Source organism: Schistocerca serialis, chromosome 5 (genome assembly GCF_023864345.2).
Source record: "Schistocerca serialis cubense isolate TAMUIC-IGC-003099 chromosome 5, iqSchSeri2.2, whole genome shotgun sequence".
NCBI classification, from domain to species: domain Eukaryota; kingdom Metazoa; phylum Arthropoda; class Insecta; order Orthoptera; family Acrididae; genus Schistocerca; species Schistocerca serialis.
In genome coordinates, this window is record NC_064642.1 from 27,375,119 (window position 1) to 27,395,074 (window position 19,956).

At 41.2% G+C, this 19,956-nt stretch overlaps 1 protein-coding gene across 1 annotated transcript in view; it reads right to left on the reverse strand.

Annotated features, from left to right (window-relative positions):
- Positions 1-19,956, reverse strand: part of LOC126481360 (dihydropteridine reductase) — a 52,492-nt gene that overhangs the window by 22,229 nt on the left and 10,307 nt on the right. Inside the window, exons 2-3 of the mRNA XM_050105058.1 lie at positions 11,159-11,242; positions 10,521-10,626 (exon numbers count right to left, since the gene is read on the reverse strand). Of these exons, the coding sequence (XP_049961015.1) occupies positions 10,521-10,626; positions 11,159-11,242 (190 nt within the window). The remainder of the gene's footprint in view (positions 1-10,520; positions 10,627-11,158; positions 11,243-19,956) is intronic.

Below are 19,956 nucleotides of genomic sequence, written 5' to 3' on the forward strand. Positions count from 1 at the left end.
GTTTCAAATTTGGTACGATGCCATTCAGACGCAATTTCAGTAGCCAAGAAACAGTAAGCTTCCTTCAAAGCAGTATTCTATAAACTTTTCTCCATATAACTGAAGAGCATCTCTAGCTGAAAAGGACACTTGCTGTGGGATTGAATGGAGGGTTTTAATGACAGAGGAAAACTGAAGTGAGTTTCTTATTCTGTGTAACTTACTTTTAAAAAACCAAAGACACAAACTCGTTTTAAACCCATCTTAGAAATGGCAGCTCTCTGAAATTATATTCAGACAATACTGCTGATGACCCAGAAGTTGAGTATTTCACAAACTCTTTGCAGATCGTAAGATACATGTTGTTGTTGTTGTTGTTTTTGTTGTTGTCTTCAGTCCTGAGACTGGTTTGATGCAGCTCTCCATGCTACTCTATCCTGTGCAAGCTTCTTCATCTCCCAGTACCTACTGCAACCTACATCCTTCTGAATCTGCTTAGTGTATTCATCTCTTGGTCTCCCTCTACAATTTTTACCCTCCACGCTGCCCTCCAACACTAAACTGGTGATTCCTTGATGCCTCAGAACATGTCCTACCAACCGATCCCTTCTTCTGGTCAAGTTGTGCCACAAACTTCTCTTCTCCCCAATCCTATTCAATACTTCCTCATTAGTTATGTGATCTACCCATCTAATCTTCAGCATTCTTCTGTAGCACCACATTTCGAAAGCTTCTATTCTGTTCTTGTCCAAACTATTTATTGTCCATGTTTCACTTCTTCAGAAACGCTTTCCTTGCCATTGCCAGTCTCCATTTTATATCCTCTCTACTTCGACCATCATCAGTTATTTTGCTCCCCAAATAGCAAAACTCCTTTACTACTTTAAGTGTCTCATTTCCTAATCTAATTCCCTCAGCATCACCCGAGTTCATTCGACTACATTCCATTATCCTCATTTTGCTATTGTTGATGTTCATCTTATATCCTCCTTTTAAGACACTATCCATTCCGTTCAACTGCTCTTCCAAGTCCTTTGCTGTCTCTGACAGAATTACAATGTCATTGGCGAACCTCAAAGTTTTTATTTCTTCTCCATGGATTTTAATACCTACTCCGAATTTTTCTGTTTCCTTCACTGCTACTCAATATACAGATTGAATAACATCGGGGAGAGACTACAACCCTGTCTCCCTCCCTTCCCAGTCACCGCTTCCCTTTCATGCCCCTCGACTCTTCTAACTGCCATCTGGTTTCAGTATAAATTGTAAATAGCCTTTTACTCCCTGTATTTTGCCCCTGCCACCTTCAGAATTTGAAAGAGAGTATTCCAGTCAACATTGTCAAAAGCTTTCTCTAAGTCTACAAATGCTAGAAATGTAGGTTTGCCCTTCCTTAATCTAGCTTCTAAGATAAGTCGTAGGGTCAGTATTGCCTGACGTGCTCCAACATTTCTACGGAATCCAAACTGATCTTCCCCGAGGTCGGCTTCTACTAGTTTTTCCATTCGTCTGTAAAGAATTCGCGTTAGTATTTTGCAGCTGTGACTTATTAAACTGATAGTTTGGTAATTTTCACATCTGTCAACACCTGCTTTCTTTGGGATTGGAATTATTATATTCTTCTTGAAGTCTGAGGGTATTTCGCCTGTTGCATACATCTTGCTCACCAGATGGTAGAGTTTTGTCAGGACTGGCTCTCCCAAGGCCGTCAGTAGTCCCAATGGAACGTTGTCTACTCCGGGGGCCTTGTTTCGACTCAGGTCTTTCAGTGCTCTGTCAAACTCTTCACGCAGTATCATATCTCCCATTTCATCTTCATCTACATCCTCTTCCATTTCCATAATATTGTGCTCAAGTACATCGCCCTTGTATAGACCCTCTATATACTCCTTCCACCTTTCTGCTTTCCCTTCTTTGCTTATAACTGGGTTTCTATCTGAGCTCTTGATGTTCATACAAGTGGTTCTCTTATCTCCAAAGGTCTCTCTAATTTTCCTGTAGGCAGTATCTATCTTACCCCTAGTGAGATAAGCCTTTACATCCTTACAGTTGTCCTCTAGCCATCCCTGCTTAGCCATTTTGCACTTCCCGTCGATCTCATTTTTGAGACGTTTGTATTCCTTTTTGCCTGCTTCATTTACTGTGTTTTTATATTTTCTCCTTTCATCAATTAAATTCAATATTTCTTCTGTTACCCAAGGATTTCTACTAGCCCTCGTCTTTTTACCTACTTGATCCTCTGCTGCCTTCACTACTTCATCCCTCAAAGCTACCCATTCTTCTTCTACTGTATTTCTTTCCCCCATTCCTGTCAATTGTTACCTTATGCTCTCCCTGAAACTCTCTACAACCTCTGGTTCTTTCAGTTTATCCAGGTCCCATCTCCTTAAATTCCCACCTTTTTGCAGTTTCTTCAGTTTTAATCTACAGGTCAGAGTCCACATCTGCCCTGGAAATGTCTTCCAATTTAAAACCTGGTTCCTAAATCTCTGTCTTACCATTATATAATCTATCTGAAACCTGTCAGTATCTCCAGGCTTCTTCCATGTATACAGCCTTCTTTTATGATTCTTGAACCAAGTGTTAGCTATGATTAAGTTGTGCTCTGTGCAAAATTCTACCAGGCGGCTTCCTCTTTTGTTTCTTAGCCCCAATCCATATTCACCTACTATGTTTCCTTCTCTCCCTTTTCCTACTGTCGAATTCCAGTCACCCATGACTATTAAATTTTCGTCTCCCTTCATTACCTGAATAATTTCTTTTATCTCATCATACATTTCTTCAATTTCTTCGTCTTCTGCAGAGCTAGTTGGCATATAAACTTGTACTACTGTAGTGGGCTTCGTATCTATCTTGGCCACAATAATGCGTTCACTATGCTGTTTGTAGTAGCTTACCCGCATTCCTATTTTCCTATTTATTATTAAACCTACTCCTGCATTACCCCTATTTGATTTTGTGTTTATAACCCTGTAGTCACCTGACCAGAAGTCTTGTTCCTCCTGCAACGGAACTTCACTAATTCCCACTATATCTAACTTTAACCTATCCATTTCCTTTTTTAAATTTTCTAACCTACCTGCTCGATTAAGGGATCTGACATTCCACACTCCGATCCGTAGAACACCAGTTTTCTGTCTCCTGATAACGACGTCCTCCTGAGTAGTCCCCGCCCGGAGATCCTAATGGGGGACTATTTTACCTCCGGAATATTTTACCCAAGAGGACGCCATCATCATTTAATCATACAGTAAAGCTGCATGCCCTCGGGAAAAATTACGGCCGTAGTTTCCCCTTGCTTTCAGCCGTTCGCAGTACCAGCACAGCAAGGCCGTTTTGGTTATTGTTACAAGGCCAGATCAGTCAATCATCCAGACTGTTGCCCTTGCAACTACTGAAAAGGCTGCTGTCCCTCTTCAGGAACCACACGTTTGTCTGGACTCTCAACAGACACCCCTCCATTGTGGTTGCACCTACGGTACGGCTATCTGTATCGCTGAGGCACGCAAGCCTCCCCACCAACGGCAAGGTCCATGGTTCATGAGGGGAGGAAGATACATGTAACACACAAGATACATGTAACTCACTGATTCCAGCTGAAAATAATTGATACGATTCCAGACTGAGATTTTCACACTGCAGTGGAGTGTGCGATGATATGAAACTTCCTGGCAGATTAAACTGTGTGCTGGACCGAGACTCGAACTCGGGACCTTTGCCTTTCGCGGGAAACTGCTCTACCAACTGAGCTACCCAAGCACGACTCACGACCTGTCCTCACAGCCTAACTTCTGCCAGTACCTCGTCTCCTACCTTCCAAACTTTACAGAAGCTCTCCTGTGAACCTTGCAGAACTAGCACTCCTAGAAGAAAGGATATTGCGGAGACTTGGCTTAGCCATGGAGACGAGGTACTGGCAGAATTAAAGTTGTAATGACGGGTCTTGAGTCGTGCTTGGGTAGCTCAGATGGTAGATCACTTGCCCGAAGGCAAAGGTCCCAAGTTCTAGTTTCGGTCCGGCACACAGTTTTAATCCCCCAGGAAGTCTTTTTTTTTTTTTTTTTTTTTTTCTTTTTCTTTTTCTTCCCTGTTTGTAAACTTTCGTATACTTTAGTTGTAAACTTTTCTCTCTCTTTTCGTTATTATTATTATTATTAGCACTATTTTAATTACAACATATGCAAATCTTGCAGAACTAGCACTCCTGAAAGAAAGGATATTGCAAAGACATGGCTTAGCCACAGTTGGTAGAGCACTTGCCCGCGAAAGGCAAAGGTCCCAAGTTCGAGTCTTGGTCCGGCACACAGTTTTAATGTGCCAGGAAGTTCCATATCACCGCACACTCCGCTGCAGAGTGAAAATCTCTTTCTGGAAACATCCCCTAGGCTGTGGCTAAGCCATGTCTCGGCAATATCCTTTCTTTCAGGAGTGCTAGTTCTGCAAGGTTCGCAGGTGAGCTTCTTTAAAGTTTGGAAGGTGGGAGATGAGGTACTGGCAGAAATAAAGCTGTGAGGAGGGGGTGTGAGTCGTGCTTGGGTAGCTCAGTTGGTAGAGCACTTGCCTGCGAAAGGCAAAGGTCCAGAGTTCGAATCTCAGTCCCGCACTCAGTTTTAATCTGCCAGGAAGTTTCAGTTGATACAATGTTAATTTAAAAACACGTGGAGGCTGAGTCATGGGTCTGGGCATTTTGCCGAAACACGACACTCACTTGGGCCTGGAATATATTTTCTTGAACTGACAGGCTATATGTGATTGAAGTTTCTGACATTATTGTATAAAATACTCTTGGAGTGCTTGTCATGTCGAATCTGCATAAAAACTTTAGCTTTCAACAAGACTGATCGTCGTCATCTTTGTCGAGAACAACTACAATAGTGCTTACTATTTACAGCCCATAGATAGCTTGTAACTGAACACCGTAATCGTCAATGTCGTGCTGCCAGAGATTGTGTTCATGTCTGCATTGATGGTGCCAGTCCACTCTTAAGAACAACCATATTTTCAACGCCAGATTTTAACAGTTCCACTGCTAGGCCTGGAGCCTTTTTATTTTTTAGGATTCTCAAAACAAGTCTAATTTCACCCACTGTGAGCAACTGCAGATTTGTAACTTCGTCCACTTTCATTTCCTCTGAAACATATCTCAGCTGTTCGTCTTGGATTGCTTACTGAAATGCTTCTCTCATCTTTACAGCCATTCCTCTGTCGTAAAAATCACACTATCCTTGCTCTTAATTGGTGCTTCAAATTTGAAGTTCTCCACTGACAGCCATTTGACAATAATATATTGCTCCTGTATATTCCCTCATCTTGCAGCATATTCAGCTAACTGTGCCTGATCATTGGTCCATTTCCTGGCTGTATTTTGACTCTTGTCTGCCCCAGTGTATTCTTTATGTGATTCAATTTTCTGTGACCTCGTTGCAAAGATTTATCTTTTGTTTTACTTTTTCCTACAGTCAATTTCATCCCATGTGTCATCCGAGAGCCATTCTTTCCTTTGATGTGCCTTAAATCATAAGATGGTTCTAATATCTAGATAACTGTCTCCAAAATTTTGCCCACTTGCTTCAATTGCTGCCTACATAAAATTTTCTTCAGAGAGGACCTGAAAACTATTCTTTAGCTCTAGTGCTGATCTTTCTTGGAGTTGTTGGTGTTGTAACCTTCCCACATCCATTTTTTGCTCCTGTGCTTGAGCTTGGCCCTATTTTCCACTATTTTCAATCTGAACTACTTCATAACTAGGCAGTAATCACTTCCAGTGTCAGCACCTCTCATTTCTTACATTTAACGGAGCATGTCAAAACTTATGGTTATGTGACCTATTTGATTTGCAATAACATGAAGAGACCCACATTATCTCATGGCAATTACAGTATGGAAACAGTATACTTCCAATGACTAGGTCATGCTAAATGCACAAATCTATCAGCAGTTCAGCATTTCTGTGATCTGAAGTTTTTGATGGTGCGGGTCACCAACCATCCTGCAGCCCTCGAGTGTCCTGGTGGGGCTGCCACCTCATGGCCTGGACACCTGCCACGGTTTTATTTCAGGACCTTACATCTTAGATAGTTTGTCTTCACTTTCACTACAGAACACTACCCATACCTCTGTAGTGTGTGCATCACCATTTTCCTGGTTACCATGGATCTATCGGGGAGGACAGAGAACTAATGGGGACAATTAAAAGAAGAAAGACATGGTACCTGGGGCACATTATGAGGAGAAAGAAATATGAACTTCTGCAATTAATTCTAGAAGGCAGAATAGAAGGATAGCGCCCACCAGGTAGAAGGAAGCAATCACGGTCACAGAATATCAAGACATGGACTGGCATCAACAATTTTGAAGAGCTGGTTCAAGAAGCAAGGCAACACTGCCTGTGAGCAGCCAACACACTACAAGTATATGGCACCAAGAAGAAGAAGAACATGCATCTTCCACTCCCATATCAGGGGACTGTGCCTGCACTCCCATATCAGGGGACTGTGCCTGCACTCCCATATCAGGGGACTGTGCCTGCACTCCCATATCAGGGGACTGTGCCTGCACTCCCATATCAGGGGACTGTGCCTGCTGCCACACAATCAGACAAAGGAAACAGAAGGGACAGTATACAAGACAGGATGCTGTGGTATACACTGCCTGGATCCCCTGTGGACTCTTGGGAGACCCTGCCAATAGTTACATTACCACCAGTATAGCCGCCCCCCACCACCACCCGCCCCCACATCATAGGAACATACAAACCCCCTCAACTACACAGATGTTGTTTTGTTAAGGGTGCTCTTCTGAGGCAGACATTTTAATAACAGTAAATCATGTGAGTGCAATTTACGAGCCACATGAAATAACTATTAGTACCCTATATGAGTACCTGGTGTTGCTCAGGTATGCATTTTTTTCAATTTTAGTAGTCCATCTCCTCCTTCCACCTCCCTCTGTCCATCTGCTACTCCCTCGTCTCTCTGTCCATGTCCTCCTCCCCCTCTTTCTGTGTCGTAGAATGACATTATTTTGTCGGTACATTCAGCAGCATATGGTAGACGCAATCTACTAATTGTGTTGTGAATAGAGTTAGTAGCAAAGACGTAAGAAATTTAAAAGTCATTACCTCACGTCTGATGTGACGGTTTTACTGCATGAACAGTGAAAGTGTACTGAGCAATAAACTTTTTTCTTCTAATCATTTTGTAGGGGTTATAAGCAAGAAAAGTTTCATAATTGTGTGTAAAATTCTTGTTCTCAAATATTCGACAGTGTGCGTAGTAGCTATACATTGTGCAACAAACAGTGTGGAAGTACGGATTAAACACACTGAAAATTATTAAAAAAAAATTGTATTCATTAGTTTGAGTCATATCACGTAGTACACATCAACCAATAAAAGCTTTATCACAAACAGAATAAAGTTCAAAGTTAAAGAGTAAACAGCTTTTTCCAAGAGTAAATATTTTTCCCTAATCTGTGTAATATTCATCAAATCAAAAATTATCTTGTACTACACACTTTCTAAAGTAAACTATGTTTTCCTTATGGTTCAAGCTATCTTGTTACCTAATTTTACTGAAAACAGTTCAGTGGGCTAGTAACAATAAATTTAAATGTTATGCATAGCACAGCAGTTTTTCACACATCTCAGTGTTCATGACGTCATATATCCTCAACTATATGTCATACAATGATATATTTTTGCTCATATATTCAGCAGTATATGTGAACAATGTCTGCAGAAAGTGTCACAAATACAACTAACAGTAAAGAAGTAATAAACTAAAATGTCATGCCTTTTGTAGGAATGTAGAAATCGGCAAACTTTTTGCCTTTCATCATTTTGAGGAAGATGTCAATGAGAAAAAGTTTGGTAAAAGTTTGAAATTTGTGTAAAGTTTGTTGCAAGGCACTAAGTGCTCTTGCTCTCAAACACTGGATGAATAAAATCTCCATATTCATGCATCATAGTCTACACTTGTTTTTCACTCCCACCCCTTTGACATGTGGGTGATTCTTAACCCCACAGCAATTCTTTCCACACTGTGAGTGATACGTGCACTAAGTTTGGTTGAAACCAAGCCAATGTTTTTTGAGGAGATCTAGAACATACTTACATAGACATTTTTACAATACATATGACCTGATTTGATGAAATAAAGCCTATATGTTGCCCAATGGTATACTCAAGTTGAAAACATCATGCAAATTTGTCAAGCAGTTCTGGAAACAATGGTGTTCAAAGATAAACAGACAAGTGTTTTAGTTTTATTATTAGTATAAATTACTAATTAAAAAGGAAAATCCAGGATGGATTAACGGCACTATTTTGGGAAGAATAAATTGCTACTCACTATACAGCAGATAGGTACAACAAAAAGACTGTCAACAAGTAAGCTTTCGGCCAAAGAGGCTTTCTTCCACGAACACCCCCCCCCCCCCCCCCCACCCCTCACACACACACACACACACACACACACACACACACACACACACACACTTACCTTGTGTGTGTGCGTGTGTGTGTGTGTGTGTGTGTGTGTGTCCAGTTCATAAGAAGTCCTGTTTGGTTGAAAGCTTACTGTTTGACAGTCTTTTTGTTGTGCGTATCTGTGACTCAGCATCTCCACTATATGGTTAGTAGCAACTACTCATTTCATAAAATTGTTATTATTCTGTCCTGGATTTTCCATTGTTTAAAGCAGGTGTTATTTTGGATATTTTGACATAGTTCCTTAAGGCAGAACCTATGCAGTATTATAAGTTTGCAGCCAGACCAAATGCTTCAGACGGTCTCTTTAAAACTGATTTCTCACCAAAAACTTTAATAATTTTGTAAGGCAAAACTATTTCATTGTATAAAGTTCGATGTTTTTATTTTGACTCTTATGTTTATTTAAAATAGTTCTAGCAAAAACAAGCATTCAGAATTGATACTGTCTATACATTAAAGAGCATATCGCACCAAGGTGTATCATCATCATCATCATCATCAGACACTGGAATTTTTCTGTTGTCAAGGAAAGGTTTGAATCAATAATTAATCAGCTACTTAGCAGATCAGGGTTGGCCCATATTTATATGGATGCAGGACGCATGTCTTACTATAAGACACTGGGGTTTTCTAAGTCAACAAATATGACACCTTTAGTGGTTCTGTATGTTTTATATTGCCACCATAGGTCATTTTGTACTATAAAAACTCTAAACCAAACAGTGAAACTGTTGTGAACTTGTATCTTCAACAGTGTGCAATTCAGCACATGAAGTGGTGACCTCAAGGTTCTGAACTGAATGCAAAGAGCACAGTAACCTGGAAAAATGACAAAAGAAGGCTGTAGCTGGTTGCACTTCTTGTCCTATGTCTTTCTCACACACTACCAAGTAGAAATGCATTCACTTCAAATATAGCTCATGGGAACGAGCATTTGAAATGTGTTAAAGTTTGAAGATAAACTATTCGATTAGCAATAAAGTTTCATTTCATTTATTACACCAATTATGATTTACACTGTAACTACTTTTCATCATATTTGACAGTGAGATTTTTGAGATACATACTTTTGCTGCCCCCCCCCCCCCCCTTGATTCATAAAAACCAGTATATTCTGCATCGTCTGTTGCATTGTTCAGGATATCCCACAAAGTGGACACCCATAATATTCAATCTATAGTTGATTAATAATGCATATGACAAAATATGTATTTACAACATAATAGTGTATGAAAGGTAGTCAATGTTTAAATTATAACAAAAAAGGTTACATAATTAATTTTTGTTTGTTTACAGGTGCATGCTTGCAGTCCCTGCACCACAGTGCTGTAACATGCTGTCAGATGAGCCAAAACAAAATAGCATAGCCCACCTCCACTTTATCAAACTTTTCATGCCTTCACATTTTCTGTTCAGGCAATATTGATGAACAACTATAAGGATGAGTATCACAAGAGTGCACTGAAACAGTGAAAAAGATCATGGAAAAGCAGTGTGTGTTTCTTCATTTGTCATACGAAAAAATGGAGAGTTAGGTGGCAGTAAGAAATAAGTAGGAGGAAAAAAAATCACAGTCTAGGCAGAGATGGAGATGGGCAGCTCTTCAAAGATTTCAGAATGAAGACTCTCAGAATGATGGTTGTACAGCATAGTCACAATATCGTTAAAAATTCACACACACTACATAGACGAAAGAGGTCATTATCCTGAAAATATTTACATCTGATAGAGAAAACATAATTGTCAAACAGAATCATTTGGAAACGTGCCGGAAGATGTAAAATTGCTTCTTTTGGAACTGGGTTCCTTCTACTGCCATACTAAAAGAAATGGTTGGAGAAAGAGACTTATAATGCATAAAGGTGTAGGAAAAGTGACAAGTGGTGTCCAATCTTTCCTCTCTTCTGCCATGAGGAGCTGCTCCTGATCGTGAAAGGCAGTAATTTACATTTTCCTGTGCGTTTCCATTTGCCAATATTTCGTGTAGAAATTTCCTCTAGGTATATTATATATTTTGTAGTATTTGTTTTGATGGAAATAAATGAATTACCTGCCGAGGCTGCATTTCCACCAGCCCATCCTCCAGCAACACAAATTACAGCATCAATTTTCTCACCATTTAAGAGAGAACCAATCTGTTTGATAACATACACTTCCTGCAAAATAAAATGTTTTTAGTTCATTTATTTACAAAGCACTTCAAAGAGACGCTTTGAAGAAACTAAGCATATTAAGTAAAACCCTAAAAGTACTGACAACTGCGCAAACAGCTCGACACTAGTCAACAGGTCACTTCTTGTATCAGTGCACTGCCTCTTGCAAACTTCAATATATGACTCTAATCACTCAAGGGGAACTGCTGTTGCTCTTTCCTGGCACACATAGTGAACTATATTTAAGATATGTTATTTACTGTATGTTTGTAACCTACATTTTTATAATTTGTGATGTTCAATGCTACAATCAGAAACAGTAACTGTTCACTTTAGTTTCTGCGAGGCCTCACCAAAGTAGTCTTTTTCTTCATCTGTGATCACACCTACTTAAAATCCAAATTTAATGATAAAGGTACATAGCCAAATAACTGCTCAAATGAGAAATACATCCACATTATGTGCAGCAAGAGGTCTTCAGACAAAGTAAAAAACCAACAATTTCTGAGTTCTTTGGGTTACTCTGTGTTGATACCTGCTCAATCCAAGATTCTTCAGGTTTCACAAGAATGTTGGCATCAGCTTGTTCATTTTCTTTCAGGTCAATTGATCCAACCCACTGAAACAGAATAATTAAAACATTGACATATTTACAAACTATACACATTTCACAACACTAATATGTGGGATCATTATCTTGGATATAAATAACCAAATAAATATAACTTATCAGGATGGTGAGGCAGGGATAGATAGTCTTGAGGATATATACATATGATCCACCACAAAATAGTACTCACACTCTTACATTGTGGAAATTAAAAATACAAAAATGTGAGTAGTGCAAAGCTGTTTAAAAACAATTATTAAAGACTTACTTTTCAATTACTTTTTTTCACTACTTGGCCTGCAGATGGACACTGGCCTAACAGTTTTCTGGCTTAACACTCAAACATATTCAGACCTCGGCTCACCGCAGCTGTCACTGGTAAACACTCGTCTCACGGGATATGGTAAACAGCAAATCCTCTTGCTTGGCCAGTTCATGGTAGAGGTTACACACAAATCACTGACTTTACCTATTTACTGTCATCCACAATGTTAGTCCAGCTAACCTTTTTGGGTTTTACGGCTTTCAGGCCTTTGGTTTTTTGGTCACGGACTCCATACAGATAGTATTTGCTGAGGTCCACTATCAGTCTTGGGAAACTCTGCTCAGAATTTTAGGTATCTTTGCAAAAGACCTACAGTATGCCACAGACTTTCAAGTTCACATAACCTTGAAATAGTCAGCTCATCTTGAATCTTTTGTGCTGGGCAAATTCCCCTGGTCCTCTGATCCCAAGTCATGGTGGGGCTGGACCAGCTGGCCTCTTGTGGCTGGGGTTCCAATTTCCTCATGGGAATGACCATTACCGTTGTCATCGTTAAAAAATCCAAGGTGGTGACCTTGAAGCTATCGTAAATTCATAGTCCATGGCCCACACACACACACACACACACACACACACACACACACACACACACACACACACACACTCACTCACTCACTCACTCACTCACTCACTCACTCACTCTCTGCCCATTCCTGACAAATTGTTCACACACTTAGCAGGCTGTCAATTCTCCTCCAAACTTGATCTTTCCAAAGCACATCACCACTTCCCCTGGATGATGAATCCAAGCATGTCGTGATCTTTAACATGCCATTTGGTCTTTATCAATACCTACAACTGATATTCGGGTTGACAAATTCTCCCGCAATTTTTAAATGCTACCTGGAACAGGTCATGTCCAATATTCTCCACTGTTTTAACTACCTAGATGACACTGTCTTTACAGGACATACTATGAGCAACTGCCTGCAAAACTTCAGGGGCCCTCTTTCAAAAACTCTGGACTGTGGGTCCATGTTGCAAATCTGCAAAAGTTCAAATTTTTCCAACCATCTCTTGAATATCTGAGCCATGTCAGCTTGAGGTAGGGCATCCTATCCATGGAGAGTCTTGTCAAGGTCATTACGGACCTACCACATCCCTCATTGTTGCGTGAACTACAGGCCTTTTTTTTAAAAAAATTTTTTTACGGTAAAATTGCCTATTACCACTGGCTCATTCCTGGGGCGTTCACCATCGCACACCCTTTGTCTAGTCTCCAGTACGCAATAAGGCCTTCACCATATTGAAGGAACTCCTCCAGTTTCCACTGTGTCTACCCATCTTAGATACCAACAAACCATTGGTTTTGGCTATGCACACCTTGCAGCACAGAATAGAGGTTGTCTTCACCTATTGGAATGCAGACGGCTCAGTGCAGCCACTGGCGCTTGCATCCAAAACTCCTATTCCAGCTTAGGTCCAGTACTCTCAGGTCGAGGAGGACACTCTTGTCTATTGTGTATGAGGGTCAGCAAATTTCACATTTTCTTGTATTGCACTAAATTCCAACTAATTATGAATCACAAGCCCTTAATTTCATTACTAGTCCATGTGCCCATGGGGTGCAGGCACCTTATCCCAGCTGCCCATTGGCCAGACCCTGAGCCTGATCGGGATGAGCTCATATGTTTTCATTTTGATGTCCCCTCCCATCAAGCAGTAGACAGTTTTCCGTTCTCTAGTGCCAGGAATGTCAAGGCAACAGCGCAACCCCATTCGCAAGCAGGCAGTTTGCCTCTTACAACAAGGTTTGCCATCTTATCCTCGGGGCTACTTGTCCGATCCTCTTCACAACTTATCTATCTTGCGCCACCGTCTCTCAGTCTTAGAGGGGGTCCTCCTCATCTCCACAGATGATACAGCTACCTGGGTGGTCATTTCCAGGAGTTTGCGGCAGGAGGTTTTACAGCTCTTACACAAAGGTCACTGAGGTGCTTCCTGCATTAAAGTCTTGGCTAGTGCACACGTTTACTGTCCCACCATTGACAGAGAGCTGGAACACTGTGTGACCCCAGTGCGCTAGTCAACAGGCAGCTTCCAGGTCATTATTCTCTCTGCAGCCTCCAGCAACCCAGTACTGGGAACTTATCCACATTGATTTTACAGGTCCATTGCCATTGGCGTGTTTTCCGTCATGGTCAGATTCCACGCAGCCAGTACCAAGGTCTCTATTCTTGCTCTTTCCAATTTTTTTTGTGGAACGTCTTCCAGTGATCCTTGTTTATGACAGTGAACCCTGGTTCCAGTCTCAGGATTTGCACAATTGCTGTGTGCAGTCAGGCATTTGCCATGTTCGCTACCCTCCATTTCACTCACAATCTAATGGGAGGCCGAGCTCACGATTCACATCTTTAAGACCCAGATGAAAAACATCTGCACGACTTCCCGGCCGAAGAGGCACTGAAGTTTTTTCTGACTGGATACTGGATGACTTCTACTAACTCCCATAGCCCAGCGGACCTTCTCCATGCTGTCACTAATATAGGCATACACATATTCTTCAATGATATAATTGTACAATATAAAATAAAAATAAGAATACAATCAGTAATACACGTGATTACAGTACCAAAGTGTAAATAAATTAAAACATGACAAAAGTTAGATTGTTAAAAAGGAAATAGTTAAGTGACAGTAATTCTGATATGCTCTCGTGGAGAATTTTAGATGAAAATATAATGACATTTGTAAGAGCAAGCTTACAGAGTACACAGAATAATATAAAAATGATAAAACACACAGCAAAAGAAGCCAAATGAGTGGAAACAGACTGCAGTAAACAATCAGCACCCTCTGCTGGTGTTACCGCCAGAATGCCGCACAGGCGACAAGAGGTTATAGGAACATAACCACCAGACGGCCTCTCATAACCTGCGACACACCATTTCAAGAAAATAGATACAACACCATACCAAACCATTAACAAGATTATCTAGTTAATAAAATATATTACATAAACAGAGAAGGAGATAAGAAAATACCAGAGTTATATGCTCAATGTAAGAAAACAAAGTAAATAGGTAAGACACTCTATACTAAGTGAAACAGACAAGACATATAGAAGAGAAGGTGTTCAGTCATTAAAGTAGAACATTTGTCAAACAAAGCAAAGTAGGCATTGTGTACAAAATTGCTCTGCTCATTTATTACTTTTGTTGGCTCTTGTTTTTCACTTTATTAATTTCATGTTCTTCTAACAAGTTGCATATGCTCTTTTTGCACCATGTGCAGAATAGGTATACTATTCTCATTGCTCCCTATAGAACGACCAGTGTTTGATTAATGCAATCCCAAAGCAGTTTCATTACATGGGTGTAAATTCTCCTTAAGCTCATGTTAAAAGAGCAGCCAGTTTGGTAGATATAATATTTATCACTGTTATTACAATTAATCCTGCCTACTCCAGAGCCTTCAAATTTGTCATACACCCTTTTCGGCTTATGTTTTACTTGCTGGTTTAGGGCGTTGTTAACTTGGGAAAGCAAACATCTAACATTAAATTTTCTGAAACATTTTTCTATGTGCTGGGACTCTTGCCTCGAAATTTTATAGGAATGGTTTTCGTTTGTTCTTTATTGGTTCTATTTTCTAGGCGAGAGTGCGTCTGCCTGCTGTTTATTACATGTTTCTTTAGGTTACTGTGCGGGTGCATGACATCATTTACTTCTTTACATATTTTGCTCTCGGCCAAAGACAGGTGAAGGAGATGGTGAATCATTTGAGGTGAAGAAGAATTTTTTATGTCATGGAGGATGGCCTGAACTGGCATTGATGATACTACATGTACATGTAGCTTTTCTGAAAACTGAAACCTTATATTTGTTGTCAACTTTCTTAATAGTAAGATCACAGCAGTTAATGGCATTATCTTTTCCAGCTTCTGTAGTACAAGTTATTTTTGGGTGCATTCTGCCTACTGCTTGAGCAAATGTGCTAAGCTCACTGGTGTCACTATCAGTAATAAAATGTCATCAACACACCATTTATAACAAATTGTTTCTTCTTTTTAGCTGTGGAAACTTGGCAAAAAAATTTACTTTATAAATTGTTCAAAAAAACATACACTAAAGTACCAGCTAGACTATTACCCATCCCAAGTCCACCTTGTTGATAATATATTGTGTCACTGAAGGGAAAAATTTTAAGTTAAAACAAAATCTAGAAATTCAATTAGTTCAGTACACTCCGCAGTGCTGACCTTGTTATGGATAGCAGATTATGTCTAATAATTTCAATAGTTTCCTTTAGCAGGACATTACTGTAGACGTTTTTTACATCAAAGGATGCTAATGTCTCATTAATTGATATATACTGATGAGCCAAAACATTATGACCACCTGCTTAGTAGCTTGTTTGCCTGTCTTTGGAACAGAATACATCACTGATTTTGCGTATCAGAAGTCCGGCACTTTGCTGGCAGGTTTGCGGAGGTACATGGCATTAGATGTCTATGCACATGTCATGTAATCTGCATAAATAACGGGACGCTGATTTGTGTACAGAGTGACGGTGCCCGATAGCAACCCAGATGGGTTCCACAAGGTTTACAGCAGGCGAATTTGGTTGCCGAGACAGCAATGTAAGTTCACTATTATGCTCCTCACACTACTGTAGCACAGTTCTGCTTTCGAGACACGGACAATTATGCTGCTGAAAGATGACATCTCGCTTTCAGGGAAGACATCAAGCATGAAGGGGTGCAGGTGGTTCACAGCTGTCAGATTGTCTTTGAGTACTATCGCAAGTCCCATGCAAGCGCAGGAGAATGTCTCTTATAGCATAATACTGCTCCCACCAGCCTGCATCTGTGGTGTGCTGCACGTTTTGAGCCAGCATTCACCTTGATGAGAGCATTTGTGGAGACGACCATCAACTCAGTGTTAAAATGTGATTCATCTGAAGAGCTGACAGGTTTCCATTGATTGACAGTTGAATCCTGATGGACCCTGTGCCCACGGCAATCGTAACTGATGACATTGTTGGGTCAACATGTGAACACATACGCATTGTCTGCCGCGGAGCTCCCTGTTCAACAATGCACAATGATCGGTGTGCTCCAAAACATTTGTGTGTGCACCAGCATTGTGCTCTTTCAGCAGACATGCCACAGATCACCATCTATACTACTTTACAAAGCAGACAAGCCTCCAAACCCCACATTCTGTGAAGAGTTGTGGATGTACAAGCATTTAGCACCTAGTGGTAGCTTCACTGTCCTCCTACCTCTCTTTCTGCATATGCTCACAACAGCAGCACATCATCAACATTTGACCAGCTTTGCCGTTTTTGATATACGTATTCACAGACACTGTGTAATAATAATCTGCCCATTGTCAAAGTCTTATCTCAATGGATTTCTCATCTGCAGCCCGTATCTTCACAAGGGTGATCCCCTGTTAGTGTCTGCTTTGCTTACACACTTTTGTTACTGCGTCACGTGCCCACAATGCCAGAAGGCAGCATCCAATGTCACAATGGGCAATGGTCATAATGTTTCGGCTGATAAGAGTACGAGTTCTGCATGCAACTAGTTTTTAATTGATGAATATTGGGTTGCCGAGTCAGCTCTTTAACAAAAGTAAAGTCCATTACACAGAAATGTGCAACAACTTTAAAGTGCTGGATACCCAAGTCGAGTTCTGGGTCAGGACGGATTGTGGTATGACAACAGAAATGCAATACCTTCATTTTTGCAGGAGAGAATTGGAAACCATGGAAAAGAGTATACACAGAGACCCATCTGATGGTGCCTTGAAACTGGCATTCAGCTGAAACTACTGAGTGGAAGCTGTACCAAATTCAAAAGTTGTCAACATACAGTGCAGGGGGTGACCAGCAACCCAACAGAGATCACCAGCCCATTGATGGCAATGAGGAAGATGGAGACATTACAACAGAGCCCTGTGTGATGCCATTCTCTTGGAGTTGTGGAGAGCTGAGTGACTTATCAACTCGAACCCTGAACAGCTGCTAAAATAAAAACTAACAGATCAAAATTTGAATGAACCTCAAAAGCCCCACTCATGGAGATTAAGTACAATGTCATGGGGCCAAGCAGTGTCGTATGCCTTATGCAGGTAAAAAACACTGCAATGAGGTGTTGGCATTTCGAAAAAGCCTATTGGATTGCTGCTTCCAACTGGACCAGATGGTAAGTTGTGGATCATCCCTCCCAGAGAACAAACTGATAGGAGGACAAAATGCCCAATACTCGAGAACTCAGTATAATTATCCATCCTTTCAAGCAGTTTGCAGAGCATACTGACAAGACTAATCTGTCAGTAACCATCAAGAGACACTATGTAGTTGTAGCCACTGAGTAACATTCATGTGCCGAATCATGTGATTATGAAACGAATCAGGGCCTGAAGCCACATCATGAAATGAAGCAAGAGCCTGAAGTAGTTCACAGTCAATGAAATGTTCATTATATGATTTGGCTTAAGGGGGGGGGGGGGGTTAGAACATATGGGCACATCTTCAACTTGTCGTTTCTGTAGTATGCAGGTAGCTGAACAAGAAGAGGATTCCGATGATAATGCAATGCATGTGCATGTTGCATGGTGTTCAGCATGAACTGACACTTGAGTACAAAGACCACCCTGAAGGACAAGACCTGGAACAGTTGTTGCCAGCCCAGAAGACTACACAGTTTGGCCCACACCTGGGATGAAGAGATGTACGTACTGAGGGAGGAGATGTAGCAGCATTCGTTCTTACTGTGTTTAATTAAATAGTGAGCCTTATCATGAAGTCACTTAAACATGTAAGTATTAAGTTTTGTCTGTAAAGTATGTCACTTAAAATGTTACAGCAGTCTTCGGTGAACCTGAATAGCTGTTGCAATGTCTTGGTCCATCATGGCATGAGTCAGTGGTGGAGGTGAGTCAGTGGTGGAGGGGATCTGCAGAAAGGGGATTAGCAGTGTGTGGTCACACTGGAGACATCTTGTACAACATTGTTGAGAAGTTTGATATGAGAGGAGGCGAAGGTAACAGCAGATGTATGCAACTGCCAGTTGGCGTTTCTGCAAGTGGTCACTGTTACAAAGGTCTTCCCTTAATGATGACCAAAGCAGCGAAGCCACAAGGCCGAGAGGGAGATTGTTAGATCGATAACTGAACCAGTACCATGGGCAGCACTGAAGTGGGTAGGAGTACTATCACTGAGGGGAGATAGATCATGGTCAGTCAGAAGCTGGTCAAATACAAGGTGCCTACTATAGAATGTGATACTCCCCTCACAGGGAGCGATGGACACAGAGATCCTCAAGTGGGAGAAAAGTGGGGAAAGATGTTGGATTAAGGTGGTCATCACAAAAAGGTGGCCTCCCTGGGGTATGTAAAAACTGAAAGAACTGATCGCTGAGGTTGTTTGAACTTGCGCTGCTACTGTTTCCAAGGTGGTATGATGGGGAATCCACTTGCTGTGTAAACCAATGTACAAATTCCTCCAGATGCCCTCCCTGGGCCAACATGTTTCCAAAGAATGCACAATGGCCATGGAGCATTGGGGAATGGTCATCAGTGAAGTGCATTTCTTGTAGAGCAACACAAAACACAGAAGAGAATGAATAACGTGAAGGTGTTCCGGCAGATGGTGACAACCATGACAGTTACAGTGAATCATCACATTATGGTTGTCCAGATTTGGTGTGAAGGGTTCAAGAGGACTGGTCACACCACTGAATCCGAGAGTGTGGGGGGTTCTCACACCTCTGGGATCACCAGAACAGCCTTGACCCAATTCTCCTCCTCCTCCTCCGCCGCAACCTTTGGTGGCCTGTATTCTTCCAAAGGGCTATCCGCGACGATTGTGGTGATGGATGAAGAGTGGGCAGGACTAGAACCCACACCCATTAGCTGGTGTCAGGTCTCTGATCTGTGGGTTTTTGGGGTGAGGGATACTGAGAGAAAGCCTGTCACTGGTAGATGCCGCAGGAGAAACCTGTTCCAGGTAGTGGGAATGATTGCTGTGACTTTTGTATAACTGGGCGTCATACCAACGGGATGTAGGCATTCATATTCTTTTACATGCATCAGTATATGACAGGTTGTCAATAGGTGTATATTCTTATTTTTCTTTCTTTCTTGAAGACTGAGCAAACTGGTGAATGAGAAGAATACTGTTCTGTGCAACTGACACACAGCAGTGGTTGTTCACAAGGACTACCTTTGTGGAGTGATTGTCTGCAGTCGCCTCATTTTGGATCCACCGTGCAGTGGGACGATACGTGACAAAAGCACAAGCATCTAAAGCACCTCATGGGCAGTGGGACATAAGGTTTCACATCACACCTGCACACTGTGGCTAACTATTTCCATGAGGAATTCTCTTCAGAGGCTAACATAAAGGCACCTGTACCTATTCTGTTAGCCTTGGACTGTTTTGGACA